The 16952-nt window shown below is 45.4% G+C and overlaps 1 protein-coding gene across 1 annotated transcript in view; it reads left to right on the top strand.

Moving 5' to 3' along the window:
- The window catches only part of LOC138575296 (unconventional myosin-Vb-like), a 1749675-nt gene that overhangs the window by 1152187 nt on the left and 580536 nt on the right, over positions 1-16952 (top strand). Inside the window, exons 22-23 of the mRNA XM_069649473.1 lie at positions 10406-10621; positions 13057-13150. Of these exons, the coding sequence (XP_069505574.1) occupies positions 10406-10621; positions 13057-13150 (310 nt within the window). The remainder of the gene's footprint in view (positions 1-10405; positions 10622-13056; positions 13151-16952) is intronic.

The following is a 16952-nucleotide window of genomic DNA, read 5'->3' as shown; positions in this document are numbered from 1 at the left end:
TAGGAGACTCTTTGCCAGACGAGTCCTGGTTACAAGAGCCTTACCCAGAGTCTTTAGCTCACTATCTTTCACAGAGAAGAAATATCACAAACATATCAGTCTCATCATATTGGGGGACGGGGTTCTGCATCTCCAACTCTGACATGCTCTTTATTAGAGGTACTGGAGATCAGTTGAACTAGTATTTGGTAAGCTGCTTCTACACGCCCATCTCAGGATTATGCTAATGTAAATGTACCAGGAAGAGGTGTTCTTATACAACCATTGTGGAGGATCAAACCAAATCCCTGATGGCAACATCCAGTCTTCTTCATTATTTGATATGGAAGTGTAGAGGAGGAGCCAAGTACCCCACCTCAACCACTTCACCAATATTACCTGAATGTTGAAAACCAGAGTATGACACAAATGTAGAACAGTTAAAACGACAAAGGCCAAAAGGAATCCTAGAAGTAACGTTCCCATTGAGAAAACCGTACCTGCATACAAGGAAATATGATGGCTGTTTGAATGAAATGCCGGAAGAAGCAGCGCAAGTAAATGGGCAAGGCGAATGGTGATGTCATTCAGACCTGAGCTGACGTGCCTAGAAGAGATGCAGGAACCAGAGAATGCAGATATTATATAAGGCATCAAGGATAAGTGACATCTTAGGATCAAAGTGAAGAAGCTTATGCCATAAAATGGATGAAGAAATTCAGTTTACACGTGTACAGATGCAAAAGAAACGCAAGCAGACAAAGTATTCTTGAGGCTAGCTTTATGGTGAATAGATTGCAGCATGCGCCAATGTATACATAAATGCATAAGGAGTAAAGGATGGATGTTTCCACTGTGTTTTATAGTTGAATTGGACTAAAAATGGAAGGCCTAATTTGTAGTATGGTGCAGTAAGCGAACACATTAATTAAAAGTGAATCTCAAACAAACAAGGCTGGATGAGCTATGAAGTCAAACTAAGAATCAAGTCTTTTCAGGTTGGATTAAGCTGACATTGAATACAGAATCGTGTGAAAAAACGGCTCCTGTTCGAAAGGCATTAACAAAACACAGAGGACGTCTGAGGTCTATTAAAAAATAGTATTTTTAAAACAGTAAAGCCTTGAAGTCATGATCTATAGTCAGGGGAAGGATTAAGTTGGACGAGCAAGATGCTCAGACCTACACATGAGGGCAGAGCGTGCCTTCACTCCCCGATTCTCTACAGTACAGATCAAACAACGGCGAGCTTCAAAGACTAATTGACTACACTGACCATTAGGGTGATGATAGATTGATGTGTAGTATTGTATAGATACAGATGACATCCATGATGAAGAGTTCCAGAATAGGAACGTGAGGGGTGTGGAATACGAGGAGAATGGAGCTGGCGGTTGGAGAGGGAGAAGGACGCTTCTCTCCGCTGCTCCGTTCATATCCCCTAATATGTAACATAATACATAATTAAAATATATATATATATATAGATACTCCTGCGTAAAAGCTTACTTCACATGATGACGAGGATCCAGCTGAGCCCACGGAAGAAGGAATCCTGCTGATTGCGTGGTCCACAGCTGCCGGCAGAGGAGCTGGAGCTTGCTCATCGACTAACAGGTGTGTTGTTGAGGAGTCTGGTTGCCATTTATAGAAAATAATAGTAAAAAAGTCCAGGCAAAAGTGCTCAAATGGCAGCTGCATCATACGAACCCTGCAGCATTGCATTGACGTTACTGACACATTAGAGAAAGGCACCTATGTGCATGTCCATGCATGGCGGCCATCTTGGGGGTATTACGGTTGCCATGACAACAGACACACGGCACCCTTGCTCAACGTAAATGGAGGAACAAGTAGCTTCCCGAACTGCAGGAAGTCAAGCACAATGGATTGAACGCATGGCAATCCGCCTCCTCCTCGTCTCAATATAAAAAAAAAATTCTATTTTTGAAAGGACAGTGAACAACTATATTTATAAAATGTATATATTAGGTATATGGCGAACTACAAAGAGAGATACAAAGAAGCAATACTTTAAAGCAAAGCACAACACCACCTTGAGCAAAGTAGCTATCAGTTGCAACAATTGAATTGGGTGGAGCAGGAGACGCTGACAGAAACGTAAACATGTCGATGCACAATGTCCTGCCACCGGCTATGTTCCTACAAGAAGTTGGTGAGCCAATTTTACCCTGGAAAAGATGGCTGAAATCTTTTGAACATTATGCTAGTGTTGTGTGTGGCGCAAATTACAGTGTGGAGAGGAAGAAATCACTGTTCTTGCACTGTTTAGGCCCAGCTGGTCAGTAGAAATATGAAGACTTACCAGATCTGGCAGCAGCAGAATGTGGTGATATGAACGAGTACGAAAAATGTATAATGAAAATGAGCAAGCATTATGAAAAGAAACTGAGCACTGTTTTGGAAAGATACAGATTTGGGAAGAGATTGCAGGAAACCGGAGAGAGTGTTGAACAATACATAACAGTTCTCAGAAAATTAGCAAGACATTGCAAGTTTGGTCAGCAACTAGAGGAAAGATTGAGGGATCAGTTTGTTAGAATGCAGCAGTACCGAAGTTCGTGAGAAACTATGGGCTGAAGATGACCCACTAGATGTGGTTCTGCAAATTGCCAAAGAGGTGGAACACATGGAAAATTGTGTCAAGATATTAGAAGGCAGAGTGAAAGATAGTTCGATAAAAGCAGAACCAAGTGTTAACATGCTGCAACCTACACAGTCTGACAAAGTAATGAATGTAAAGAATCACAACAATCCCAATATGAGAAGGAAAGAAGATACCAGAGTTCCGGGCCCATCCAGATATAATGGAGAAGTGCGAAGTCGTGGATACAATCGTGGACGTTTCATGGGAAGTTGTTGACCTCAAAGTAGCTAAAGAGGCATAGGTCGGAGCAGAGCATGCTTCAGATGGCACAGTCCATCACATTGGGCCAGCAGTCCCGACTGTCCTGCTCTACACATAATATGTAGAAATTGCAATGATAGAGGTCACCTGGCTAAATGCTGCAGAACTTGAAGGAGCAGCATGAATTGGATTGGAAATGAAGGAGACAAATGTGTTTTTGCAATTTGTGACAAAGATAAAGTAGAATTGGAAAGTCTGAAGACCATTATCATGGTGAATGGAAACTTGATTAGAATGAGGACAGACTCTGGAACAAAATGTACATTATTACCAGAAGCATTGTTGAAGGAAATAGGTCCTATGTGGTTGAATGAAGCTGACCTCAATCCGGGAGCCTATGGAGGCGTGAAGATTGTTATCATAGGTTGGTTTAAGGCCACGATAGGGTTCAAAGATGGGACGGCTGTAGCTAAAGTATGTCTCAAAGAAAGGCGTATTGCCTTTGCTCACTTGGACGCATCAGGCATGGCTCAAAGTACGACTGGATGCCAGTGCAGAAGAATCAATATATGCTGTGGAGTCAACTGAAAATGATGTAAGGAAGATAAGACAGTAGTATTTAGAGATGGGATTGGGTATGTTAAAGGTATAACACACTGCATCAAACTCAAGGAAGGGTGCAAACCAGTTGCTCAGAAGTTGAGGTGTTCCATGAGAGAGGAGGTAAAAAAGGAGTTGAGAAAGTTAGAAGAACAAGGATCATAGAGAAAATTGATGCCCCAGAATGTGCCTCGCCTCTTGTAATCGTGAGGAAAAGTTCTGGAAAAGTGAGGGTGTGTATTGATCGAAGGGAGTTGAACAAATGCATTATTCTGTATAGACACCCATTACCCAATATTCAAGAACTGCTTTTATCTATGGGATCGGCTAAAGTATTCTCGACATTGGATCTTACCTCTGCCTACCATCAGGTTCAATTACATAAGGATTCAAGACATCTGACCGCATTTATCACACCAGAAGGGTTGTACCAGTACCGGAGGATACCTTTTGTACTCATTTTGGCAGCCTCAGTATTTCAGAAAATGATGCATCGTATAATTTGATGGGGATAAAGGTGTCATTTTTTTCAAGATGATATACTGATAGATGCAGATACGGAGGAAGAGCACAATATAAGGCTAGAGAAGGTTTTAAGAAATTTCTATGATTTGGGTATGACACTGAGCAAAGAGAAATCAAAGATCAATAGGAAAAAAATTGAATATTTGGGACATGTCATATCAAAGGATGGTATTGCACCCAGACCTGAATTGATGTCTGCTATAGAGGAGTTGACCACTCCAATCAACAGAGAGCAAGTGAGACTTTTTTGGGCATGGTTGAATATTATTCAAAGTATATGCGAAGATTCTCAGATCATACAGCGACGCTAAGGGATTTGACGAAAATGAGCCAGAAGTTTGAATGGAGTGATGCTTGTGAGGAAGAATTAAAGTAGATCGAGAGTGCTTTAGGAGCAGCACTGCACTGAGAAACTATGTGCGAGGACTACACATGATGATCACGACTGATAAAAGCAATGTTGGTCTGGGGCAGTGTTGACACAAGTACATGAAGGAAAAGAGTATATAATATTTGCTTCTTGGCTGCTAAAAGGGGCGAGAAGGCATATGCTACCATTGAGAAGGAGGCGCTGGCTATTATTTTGGCAGTTAACAAATTCAGAAGCTTTGTATGGGGAACAAGATTTGAATTGCACACTGACCACAAACCACTGGTGGAAGTGTTCATGACCAAAGGGCTAGACAAAGTATCAGGAAGAATAAAGCAATGGGTTTCCAAGATGCAGGAATTTGATCTTGAAATGAAGTATATACCTGGTGTGAAGAATTATGCTGTGGATTGTCTTTCAAGGATGACGAATCTTCAGGAAGAGGGTGAAGAAGTAGGTTAACAAGAAATGATATGCGCCCTGCAGAATGCTGCCATTTCCAGACAGGAATGGGCAGGGAGATGAGAAAGGATGCCAAAATATTGTTTATGGAAAACCTCAACAAAAGAATGGTTCCAAATGACAAGGTCCAAGAAGTTGGAGCTGAAGGGTTTTGGAGTGTCAGGCATGAATTGAGTAGCCAGGATAATTACCTGTTGAGTGGAGACAAATCGATTCCACCTGAGGCTATCAGAGAGAGAATTATACTGTTAGGACATCAAGGCATCTCCAAGACCGAGAACAGAATAAGAAACGCATATTGGTGGCCTGGTTGCGATCTACAAATTGAAAGGAGCGTCAGGAATTGTATCTTTGCAACAAGTGTAACGAAGGCTGTGTGGTATCCAATGGTTGTGACAGATGTACCCGAGAGACCTTGGAAGAAATTAGCTATAGATATTTTAGGTCCTGTGTGGAGTGAGGGTTACCAGACTTTTTGTGTGGTGGTAATTGATATGTTAACAAGATGGGCTGAGGTCAAGATGTCAAGTGGTTCGACTAGAGGTATTATTGAATTTTTGGAAGAGGGATATCTTGAGGTGATTTTGTCTGATAATGGCTCCCAGTTTAAGTCCAAGGAGATGGAGGAATATTTAAAAGGGAAGTCCAGTACACATTTAACTAGTGCTATTGATCATCCCCAGACGAATGGTATTGTTGAAAGGTATTGAAGGAAGAAATTAGGTGGGCTTGGTCGAATGGCAAGGATTGGAAGGAGGTGGTGAGGATGGCTGTGGTGGCACATAGGTTTACCCCGCATAGTATGTCAGGAGTGTCACCTTTGAGTTGAGTAGAGGCAGGAGAGCTAACAAAACTGTTTCCAGGATGGATGAATGCAGTGTTAGGTATGGAAGTGTCATTTTGTGATACAGAAGCAAAGGTCAGGAAGAGACAATTCACTAACAAATTATGGCATAACAGAAGGTTCAGAGCCAGTAGGATTGCATATGTGGGTTGCTATGTGAGGCTTAGGCTACCATAGGCACTTAGGGTGGATGGTAGTAAGTGGTCAAATCCTATTTGTGATTGAAATGTTCAGGCATGCGGCGAGAAAGTGTGATGGCAGAGTGTGGAATAATGGTCGGGTGATGTTCATGCCTAGGGGTGATAATGATAAGAGTAATGATGATCTGGGTGGAGATAGAAATATTGTGAGTCAGAGTTCAAGTTCATCCTTATCAAATTCATCACATATCCCGAGTGTGGTGCTGGCCTCAACTTCTCGGGTTGGAAGAAGCTATCGGAGACCGGTTTGCTTGATGGACTTTGTCGAGTGAGGAAGGTCTTGTGGAAGAAGAGGGATGTCTAGTATCATATAGAGATACAGATAGAGCTGACATCGATGATGAAGAGTTCCAGAATAGGAACGTGAGGGGTATGGAATACGAGGAGCGTGGAGCTGGCGGTTGGAGAGGGAGAAGGACGATCTTCAAAGCCTAATTGACTACACTGACCATTGAGGTGATGGTAGATTGATATGCTAATTGGTGGGATGCTGGGGCTAAGACGAGCTCACCAGCACCAGGAGGTCCAATCTGTGTGCTGCTACACGTAGGGGGAAAAATACTGACAAAGGTTACCATGCCAACCAATTGTGGAGGACCACGTAATGAAGAGTCCTATAGTTTGTGTAGCCAATGGGATGTCGTGCATGTAGTGACGCTCATTTTGACTATTTTGAAGGTAGGGCTTAGTTGCCCCACCTGATGTGAAGAAACCTATCACTTCCACTTATCCCATACTAGTATGGATCGTATACTTCGATATTCACTCGGAGCCTATCTTGGTTGTTAGTAGGTTTTGTAGTTTGTCACGTAGGATGACATTGGTAGTGACGTAGGTCAACGTCAATGATGAGTTTTTGATATATATGCCATTTTTTTTATTAACTTTGAGTAAGAGGATCAAGCGAATCTGTTGATGTTCCTTGTGTTGCGTTTCAGAAAATTGAAAATAAGTTATCCTTTTTACCAACTGAGTCATTTTGATTATTGATGTTTGAGTAACTTCTGCATCCCCATCTATCTCCAGGGTAATTGCTACTTATCTTAAAGGGCTGAGGTTATTCAATTCAGAGGAGTGAATGAACAGGGTAACCATCTTAATCCTTAGCAATATGGATGTGGGGCAGTATTTGGACTCTTTTGTTGTACAAGTCAAGCATACAATAGTCTGGATCCTCCTCCGGGTTCCTGATTCTGACATTTTTGCTTGCCCTTCACCACCTCTAAAACATTTCTTATCAAATCAGCCATTTCCAAAAGATCCTATAGCAGAAAAAGGTAGTCAACTAAGCAAAAGCTGTTCCTTTGCCAACTCAGAAAATTCATTCTATAAGGTCCATACTGGGTTGAAGTTTCCACAGAAGACTATATGGCATCCTCACAGAACCTTGCTCGTCCCTTCCCTAGTAATCCCAACACCGGAGCATATCCTCCTCTCCCTCTTGCTCTCACACACTCGCACTTTCTTTTTGTACTACTTTGGTATTGCTAGTTTTACATCTTTTCCTATAGCGAATTATTTGTGATTTGATACTTAGAGCAATCTGCATAATCTTAGTAGGAATAACTTTAAAGTATTTTTGATGATTCTCAGGTGCCCCAGTTTTACATGGAAAGAGCAAATCCATTGAGGTCTGGAAGACCTTTTGGAGGGCTTTCTCTTCAGAAGAAGACTGCTAAAGCAAGCGTTGCAAGGTGGATTGTTAGTGGAAATTCATGGAATTGGTTTTTCTGGCTTCATACTTTTTCCACTAGGGTTCTGGCCAAATACGTATCTTTCCAAAGGCATATGTCTGCCTTGGATCTACAAGGATGAAGCAAAAACAGAGGTGATTGCTGGAAGGTTTGGAATTAATCTTAACTACTGGCATTGCTCTGGGCAACCCTCCAGACCATTGTTCTTCACCTGCCAAGCCATTACAGAAAGGGGAAAGACCATATGCAAATCAGGTTTGGTCCTACCCCAAAAGGTGCAGTCCAGCATGAACTGCTAGGTCACATCCCTTCTACAAGGATGCCACACGCTGATCCTTTACACTGCATTAACTGTGAATCCTCTTTAAGGAAAGATGCTTTGGTTACCCTTTTAGTTTATATGTAACCTTTCTTTATGCAACAGCATTTAGTTGTGTTGGTCCTAACTTGTTTTTGAAGCTGTAAACTGAAGAGTAAGAGCTTTCCGCCTCATATCGAGGTTCTGGTACTCTTTGTTCCACTTGCTCCCCTTGCAAGGGTAGGAATTAGGCTGTGGTAATTGGGTAGGAATGGTTGGCTGTGCCAGGCTCGGCTGGCCTATAGGGCAATGCCCGAACCAAAACCACAAAATGCTAGTGTGGACACACTTTTCTGGCCCATATGGGCCAGTTTGATAAGTTAATTCACCATGGGACTAGTAGTTTTGACCACTGTTACTGAATTAATGTTCTTTCAAATGCACAATTAGCATCACATTTGATCAAAAACCTCCCACTTGGGTAATACTCAAAACTGTCTGTCACAAAAGGAATGAATTGCCATTTGCAACTGTGAGCCCTGCCTTGCAGTTTCAGATTCCTTTAAACATTTGTGAACGAGGACACGGGTGGGTTAAATACACTTAATAGAGAAGTTGATTTTTTCATTTCACTGCTGCTACAGTGTAGCGAATATCTAGGCCATTGTTGGAAGTTTTCCCATAAGGATTTTGGTAAGTATGAGTACTTAACATGATGAGGTTTTGGTGGTCTTAAAGAAAGGCCATCTCAATTATGACCTGGGTTAATGTTTTGAAGTATGAAAGCTAAAGCAGAGTTGATACCTGGACCGCAAGGAGGTTGCAGAAACCGGGAGTGGCTCATCTCTGTGCTGTCGGAGTATGCGACAACGCCCTCACCTCCACACCCCCACACACCCCCTTCTTGGTTTGCGACCTCCGTAAAGTAAAGCCAATAAAATGCCTTTTCAAAGTTTCGTGGCGTTCTGCCCACACTTGGAACATGATGGCCTGGCGCTGCGAAGCTGCCAGGAGGCGTACATGGCAGCGCCATCTGTGAGCAGCGCCTTTCAGGGCATGGCAGCCTGTTCCTGAAAGAGAGCGCAGCAGAAAATAATCAGTAAATGCGTCCTGGATTGTGAGCGAGGATCCGCTGAACGCCCACAGTCTGGCTGCGTGGAGATGAAACGAGAGGAACGTTTTGCGAGGTGGTAATGAACGTGGGTGCAGTGGTTACATATCGGCAGGTCTTCAGCGATATCCGACGGAGCCAGAGATGCACGCTTTCCTGCCCTCGCGCTACCATTAAATGTAGCAGGACAGCCATTTGCTGCGGGCCTTGGCTGAGCATGCGCCCAACGCCCGCGGCCTGCTCTTATGCTCCATGCAGCACTGGGCCAGTGGGCAGCCTTTGGGCAACCATTGATCAAAACACAGGGGTAGAATTAAAAGTATTTTGTTTAAAATCCCAGTGCCTCTTCCTTTCGTTCTAACCAGGCACTCGAGACTGAGCGACAAATCCCCCGGCAAAGCGTGACCAGTTCATCCAGGTATGAATCTCTCCTCCATTGCTGCCCCTTTATATAATGCACAGTGCAGTAAACGGGTAGCCTCGCACAGAGTATGCACTTGTTGGCTCTCTAAGATGAGGCCACAGATTTAAGAAACATGAGTGTGACCTGCCATCTTGCCTTCCCTAATCGGGCTCCATACACAGGGCTGGCCAGGTGTGGACTGGGAACCAAAACTAGCCCTGGAAATGTGACCAATATTACACCGCGAGAGCATGCACCAACTCTCTAGCACGACCCAAGTCCTACCCTCCCCCAAGACAACTTGGAACAATGAGTCCAAATAGTGAATTTTAGATAACCTTTGTCCCCATGTAGGGATTCAAAAATACTTAAATGTTATGTCAGATTGTTTTATGGTTAAGTGTGAGGAACCACGTGTTTGAAGTTTATAACATTATTTACTTCAAAGGGATAGAGAGGTAGGGCTGCATTGAAGTGCGGTTAAGAGGAGCCCAAAAGAAGGGTGCCCACAGAAAAGGCCCATCGTGCTGAGGTCCAGTGAGAAATCTTCAGAGTTCCCTGCAGGCCAATCCAGCATTGAGGGTTGGCTCAACCTTTGAGAGGATGTCTCTGCGTATTGAGTCAGCTAGCAGGGGAAGTCACCTCAGTCGGAAGCAACAGTGTATTTGATCCTGCGCCACTTGACTCATTGATTTCTAAGAATTGCTTGATTGTGACTTGTTGCTCTGCCACTGTGTTTATTGACCCACAATCTTGCAGTGAGCGGTGGGCAGGGGCAGGGGTGAAGGTTTACAAAATATGCCTCCACCTACAGCAGAACTGTACGCTGCTCACATTCCTACCCTAGCATATGTCACACGCACCAACATTGAATTGTGAATGCACATAAAACTAGTGGTACATGTGAAACTCCATTTTGAAATAAGGATGTTCATTCTAACCAAGGAATTTAATGTTTTTCTGAGAACCTTCTCTGTTTTACTCTTTTGATTCTTACCGACACCCGGTCCCCATCAAATCCTGACTGTGTGTTCTGTGCATCCCTTGAAGGTCAAAGAGAACCGGGCACTGTTGGCGCAGCTGACCTTGCAGACCACCAAGTACACTGGAGAAGTGGAGGCGCTGAAGAAAGAGCTTCAGAGGCTGCAGGAGGATAAAACTGAGCACACCCGGATCTCAGCCCTCCAGGAGCAGCTTGAGAGAGAGAAGCAAGAGAAGCAAAAGGCAGAGATGGCTTGGGGCACAGAAATCGAAGCCTTGAAACGGGTGAGTCCGGGAATGGGGGAGAGTTGAGAACATGCACAGCATAAAAGTACTTGATATGGCGCACAATGGGAGTTGTATGAATTGGCATCTAGGAAGTCTTCAGTGTGAAATCTCGGCTTCCGGAAAGCTGCTGGAATGGGGCGACCATGAAGTCATGCCATTTAGTGGCTTTGTGAGTCAGCCCACTGTCTGATCAGTCGGCTGTATATTGGCTCGATACTCTTTGATTCCTTAGGAATGCTCCCAATCTGAGCTAGAATGTGATTGATCTATGGCTAAATGCTCATAAGCTGACGTCTGCACCCACGCATAGGGTGGGCCCCTCTGGTAGGCAACAGGCTAGTGGTAGATGCCTTTGGTAAGCGGCATATAGGCTAGTGATGGTTCCTTGGCTAGGGGTCACATTAGGTTATGTCTAGGTGATTGTGTGGTCAATGGATTCTGTCTTGCAGTGCAGCAAAGTGGTCTGTGTCCCCTCTGTCAGATTACACTAGGCGTGCCTTTGGCAATGCATACTACAGATTTTAACACTTGTAGCCCACTGGCCATGGCCTTCAGCGATAGCCAGTGACCACGGCCTTTGGACGTGCCCACTGCATATCATGCCCACTCGTTCTTTGCACTCTTTACTTTAAAACAGAGTCAAAGGCCATGGCCAGTGATTTTTCACCCCCGACCTCACTGTATATGTCCGAATTACTATTTATTTTTTATAACTGTTCCCCCTATAGCCGTGGGTATATCCCAGGTTATACTTGGTTATCAGGGAAAAATGACAAGTTACTTGCCCTCCCAGATCTTCAAGTGCCCACCTTATGGGTGCCTACTCCCCCCTTCCCGTCTGAAGGCATCCTCACCTCCCCTGTCCGCTCAGATTCCCCCTCCCCCCGCAATATTCGTAGTTTTTGTGACTCAGTTTCAGTTAAAATGTCGGGGAGTAGCGGTTATTACCTTAGGTTATACCAAAGGTATGGGAAAATATTTCAGCTTCTTGTTGCAAAATTGATTCCTAGCCCCCCTCCAACTTCCAAAAATCTGTGTTTTTGTGTTTTTTGCCTCCCCACCTCCTGCCTGCTGGCATTCGCATTTTTTGTAACCTGTAAATGGCTTTTTTTCTGCATATTATTTTGATACCCTCAGTTATAACCTGGGGTATAACCACGGCTATCAGTTACATTACAAAAAAGATGGCGGCTGTTTCATTTTTATACACACTCTGATACCCAATGCATCCAGGGCACCCCTTTCTCCATCAAATATTGAAAAAAAGTACTGGACGGAATAACCCTAAAAGGATCACAAGTCAACCCTTCATGCCAAAGTTGTTTCAAACCTGGTTCAAATTTGTCAAGCGGTTTTCGCTGTGCCTTTTTGTCTATGCAAAAATGAATGAGTAGGCCGAAAGATTTTTTCCCTTTCATTTTTCAACTTTTTAATTTATAACGAATCCTTCCCAAAATGTGCCTTCTGGGGTGGAGTGCAAGCCCTCATCCAAGTGATATAGCAGGTAAGACCTCGGGCAAGTGAGGGGATCAGCAGGGGAGTGCCAGTGATTGGTAGAGCTGAGCTCTTCCGCCAACCTTTTCGGTTCCTAGTTCTCAAAAAGGGGAGGTGAATATGCTTAATTCTGCTTGAAGGCAAAACTGTATTGGTCTCTGTGTGCGCATGGGGGTTCCACCGTACTAAATCGAGGCGCGCCCTTGATTTTGCATCCACAAACGGCATCAATGAAAACCTGCATTGTCCCTACTTGCATGCAGCAAGCAGGGAGACTAGAGACTGTAGCTTGTTGCCAAGTGCCAAAATTGTGCATGCTGTTGGGAGACTTGGCTTAACTAGTTCACTAGACAATTCATAGGTTTGCTCCTTTAGCGAAAGAAACCCACTTCGAATGTGCTTCATTAAAGGGATTTTTTTGTTGTGATCTCAACCCAAAGCCCCTTGAAGGCTAAATAGGTGTGCTTTGCCCCTGCTTTTAAGGCCCCATTGTTGTTGCTAAATCTGACATAGGAGTTCGTCAACAAGAAACCAAGGATGTGGGAAATTGGCGGGGCCCACAGTGAACTGGGAAGAGGTGCATTTACTGTCCATGTGATGCGAGTTGAGCCCAGGAAGGGGACCCTCTCAGTGTTGACAATGAGTATGAAGCTTTTCCATAGGACACAATGCAATGCAGAGAGATCAACTAAATGTTTGGGGAAAGGAAAATGTATAGGGGCCCTTTCCTTGAAAAGTTTACAAGCCATTAAGGAGAATCTGCAAAGCATTAAAGGGTGGGAGTGCCTACTTGGTGATTTTTCCAGTGTGTTCTCAAGTAACGTGTCTTTGCCCGTTCTGGGATTGTAGTCGCCAATTTTTTGTCGCTCATCACCAAGTTTGAGCCAAGAGCATCAATAATCCAAGATTCCTCATTTACACCACTTTTCTTCCTTCAGACGCTGGCCAGCATAAAGAACGAAACAAAGCTACTTAAAGACGAGAAGGAAGATTTGAACATGCAGATCTGCAAACAGTCTGAACAGTTGGAAGGTAATTAGTATTATTTTGTAACTTCTTGACTCCTGTATGTTTACTCGCTACGTCTTATGCAGACATTTCTCAGGCCTGCAGTGGTCTGATCCACTGCAATGTGAGTGCTTAGGGTGCCTACTCCAAAGAATATGGTGCCCTTAAACGGAAGAGTAATTAAAGGAGTGGTTTATTAATTAAAATCCTGGACATAATCATGGGTGGAACTGTGAATATAATTTGACCTCGAAATTTACCTTCAAATGTACTATTATGAGTCATTTTAGAATGTATCTTTGTCACTCTGTAGGATTTTTACAAAGTAACAAATAGATGGCCTGTCGGACTGACCTAGTTCAACTGAGGTTACTTTGTTTCTGAAAGTAAAACAGGACCACATTGCATCACTACCCTACGGAGTATACAATAGAAATGAAATAGATTTTTCGAATGGATTGTGTCCTCCAACGTATTCCACATCTTAGACATGTAATGTTCACAGCTGTGCGCTTCCGAAACTTTTTCGGCAGGGGCGTCCTGCGTCGATGTCCCTTGAAGGCTTCTGTTGAGGGTGATGTCATCGGATATTATAAATGGGACACGCAGCGCCCATAGCCTCAGTTCTGTTTTTTCTGCAAACGTGTTTGCTTCGAGAACTCGGCATGCCTCGTGTGTTTCAACTTTGAGATGTCTTTTTCTTCTACTCCGCGGTCTGGCTTCAAGACTTGCCGGGACTGCAAGTCGAAAATGTCGATCACCGACCTGCATCGCATTTGTTTCTGGTGCTTGGGCGAGAGTCACGACACCGACGACTGTTCAAAATGCCAGTTGCTGACTGCCAAGGCCTTGCGGGAGCGTAAGAGAAAGCTCCAGGTAGGTAGGGGTCCTAAGCCCAGTAAGTCCCGTACATCTAAATCGAAAAACCAAAGGGGTGTCCACCGACGATTCGAGGGGCGACTATTTGCATCGGGAGGAGGCCCGTGGTTCTCTGTCCCGGAGTGGTTCCTGCCATTCTTCTTCCTCTTCGCAGCATTCTTGGCAGCCATCACCATTCGCCTTCCCCGTTGTCCTCGGAGGATGGTGCTGCAAGGAAAGTGGCATGCCCGATGAAGTCCTCGACTCAGGAGGAATGGGCTGCCTTTAAGGAGCAAATGTTAACGATATTTGAATCGCAGGGCACGGTTCCGGTCGCGCCTTCTAATGAAGCCGGCAAGGAACTGTCTCGTACCGTGGCTCTCACGCCTTCGGTCTCAGGTCCACAACGTGACTTGCACCGGGAACCTTTGAGGTCCCGTTCAGACAAGGCTTCGGATAGTAGCAAGAGATGCGCTTCCAGGTCTCGATCCTAGTCTCCGGCGAGAGCGCTGCAACCTGCTAAGGGCTCAAAGCCGGCGTCGACTCGTCTACGCCGTGTCCGTCTGACTCGGACGTCAACACTTTGCCGTCTTAGCCCACGGCGCCATCAGCACCAGTGTCGATGCCAAAGCCTTAAGCGCTCACAATGCCGAGGTTGACGCCGCTTTCGGCGTCAAAGCCTTCAGCGTCCTCAACGCCTTTGGGTATTCTTGCCCGCAATATACCCTTGGAGTACCCTGATTTGGTGGATCCTCCAGAGAAGGCTACAGCAAAGTCTTTGAGGCCAGTATTGGACTCCAGGCCCTCTTCTGTCCCCAGGCCTGGGTTTCAACTCCCTCTGGACGACGTATATGAAGAGGAAGAAAGGTCTGAATTTGAGGACCCTGGTGAACTTGATGTTGCTCCAATCTTTTCTGGAGACAGTCAATTTGAGGAGTCGAGGCAAACCCTTCATGATGCCAGTGGGTTGGCCACTTCTCCGGAAGTGGAATTTGGTAGGCCTGAGCCCTGGGGCTCATGCTGTGTCTTCATGAAAGCGGCTCATGACTAGGGTCTCTGAGTATCTGGGCTGGTCCAGTCCTCCTGAAGACTTTGTGCAGGATGCTCTAACAGACATTTTAGATCAAGATCCGTCCTCTGACCTGGTGTTAGGTTCATCTCACCTTACAGAAAAGGGTGGCAGCTGCTTGCCAGTCACCGGAATCTCTTCCGGCTGTTAATAAGTCTTTGACAAAAAAGTACTGCCCTTCAGTTAGCTACCCCAGCTATTTATCCACTCACCCCACTCCCGAGAGTTTGGTGGTTCAGGTGGCTTCGGCCACCTCGAGGCAGGTGGCGTACCCTAGCATCCCACCTGATAGGGACAACAAGCACTTCGACGGTTGGGCTCAGAAGGTATTTTCTGCGGGGAGCATGGCATTGAAATCCACCAACTCCACTTGTGCCTAGCAAGGTTCTCACACACACTGTGTATAGTGGCTGAGAATATTCCCGAGGGGGAAGAAAGGGATGGCTTCCTTGCTCTTGTGCAAAACGGCAAGGATGCCATGTGCGAATCCCTTCAGTCTGGTTTAGATACGGCCGAACGTGTTAGCCGGTCCATGTCTGCGTGCACTGTTATACGCAGATTTGCGAGGTTGCGGAAGTCGGGTTTTCCCCCGGATGTGCAAGCCCGTCTTCTGAACATGCCCTTTGATTGCACACATTTGTTTGACAACAAGGCTGACGAGAGCCTTGAGAGGTTGCATACCTCGAGAGCTGCGGCAAAATCTTTAAGTGCAGCTGTGCGTCAACCTCCGCCTTTTCGTCCTAGGGGACAGCATTGGAGGGGAGGTTCTTTTCGTTACTACTCTTCCTTTGGTCGAACGATGGGGGCAGCCAGTCAAATGGGCCAGTGAAAAAGTACCCGTGGTGGTCTGGGAAATGGAGGAGCCAAAGACGCTCAAGCAGCTGCCTCTTTGCCTTGAGGCAAAGCTGCAGCCGCTACTAAACAGTCATGAGGCAATGTCCCCATGGTTCGCCGGGTTGGGGCAGGCTATCTCAGCATCTCAAAGAGTGGTGAGCCATTACTTCAGATACGTGGGTTCTGGATACAATGGCCCACGACTACTGCCTTCTCTTCCAAAAGCGGCCTCGTGACAATCCACCGGGGGAAACTCTCTTTGAAGCTTCCAGATCTGCTCCTTGTGCAGGAAATCTTAACCCTGCTGGAGAAAGGCGCTATAGAACTGGTGCCTGTAGCGGAGAGGAACAAGGGATGGTATTCCCCTTATTTTTTCATAACAAAGAAAGACTGGTGATTGAGACCCATCCTGGACTTGCGTTAGTTGAATAAACTTCTCAGGAAGGACAAGTTCAAGATGGTTACTCTTTCTCAAGTCCTCCAGGCCCTTCAACTTCTGGATTGGTTTGTGTCTCTGGACCTACAGGGTGCTTACTTTCATGTGCCGATTCATCCCAAGCACAGAGTACCTGAGGTTTGCGGCTGGAGACTCGCACTTTAAGTTTAGAGTCCTGCTGTTTGGATTGACCTCCGCCCGAGGGTCTTCACCAAGCTAATGGTGGTGGTGGCAGCGTACCTCAGGCGAGGCTGATCCGGATGCGCTCTCCCGAGCAAGCATTGGATCACCTAGGTCGCACCTGCCGCTCCCTCCACAGGCTGGGCTTCTCCCTCAATTTCAAGAAGTCGCATCTGACACCTTTCTCAACAGCTCCAGTACATGTGAGGGCTCATCACATTGTGCAGATGGTGGACAAGTTTCAACATGCCCAGAGTCTCCCAGCTTTCGAATTCTTAAGGTTGCTCGGCCTCATGGCATCCTGCATTTTTCTGGTCCCAGAGGCCAGGCTGAGGATGAGAGCCCTGCAATGGGTCTTCAAGATGCAGTGATCGCAGTTCTCAGGCAAGATGTCGGATCCCGTTCAGATTCCACTCTCGGTCTCCCAGGATCTTCTGTGATGGGCCAAC

This window comes from Ambystoma mexicanum, chromosome 1p, assembly GCF_040938575.1.
Source record: "Ambystoma mexicanum isolate Mex_15411 chromosome 1p, UKY_AmexF1_1, whole genome shotgun sequence".
Classification (NCBI taxonomy): Eukaryota; Metazoa; Chordata; class Amphibia; order Caudata; family Ambystomatidae; genus Ambystoma; species Ambystoma mexicanum.
The sequence above is the reverse complement of the archived record's forward strand: the minus strand, read 5'-3'. Positions and strand labels throughout refer to the sequence as shown.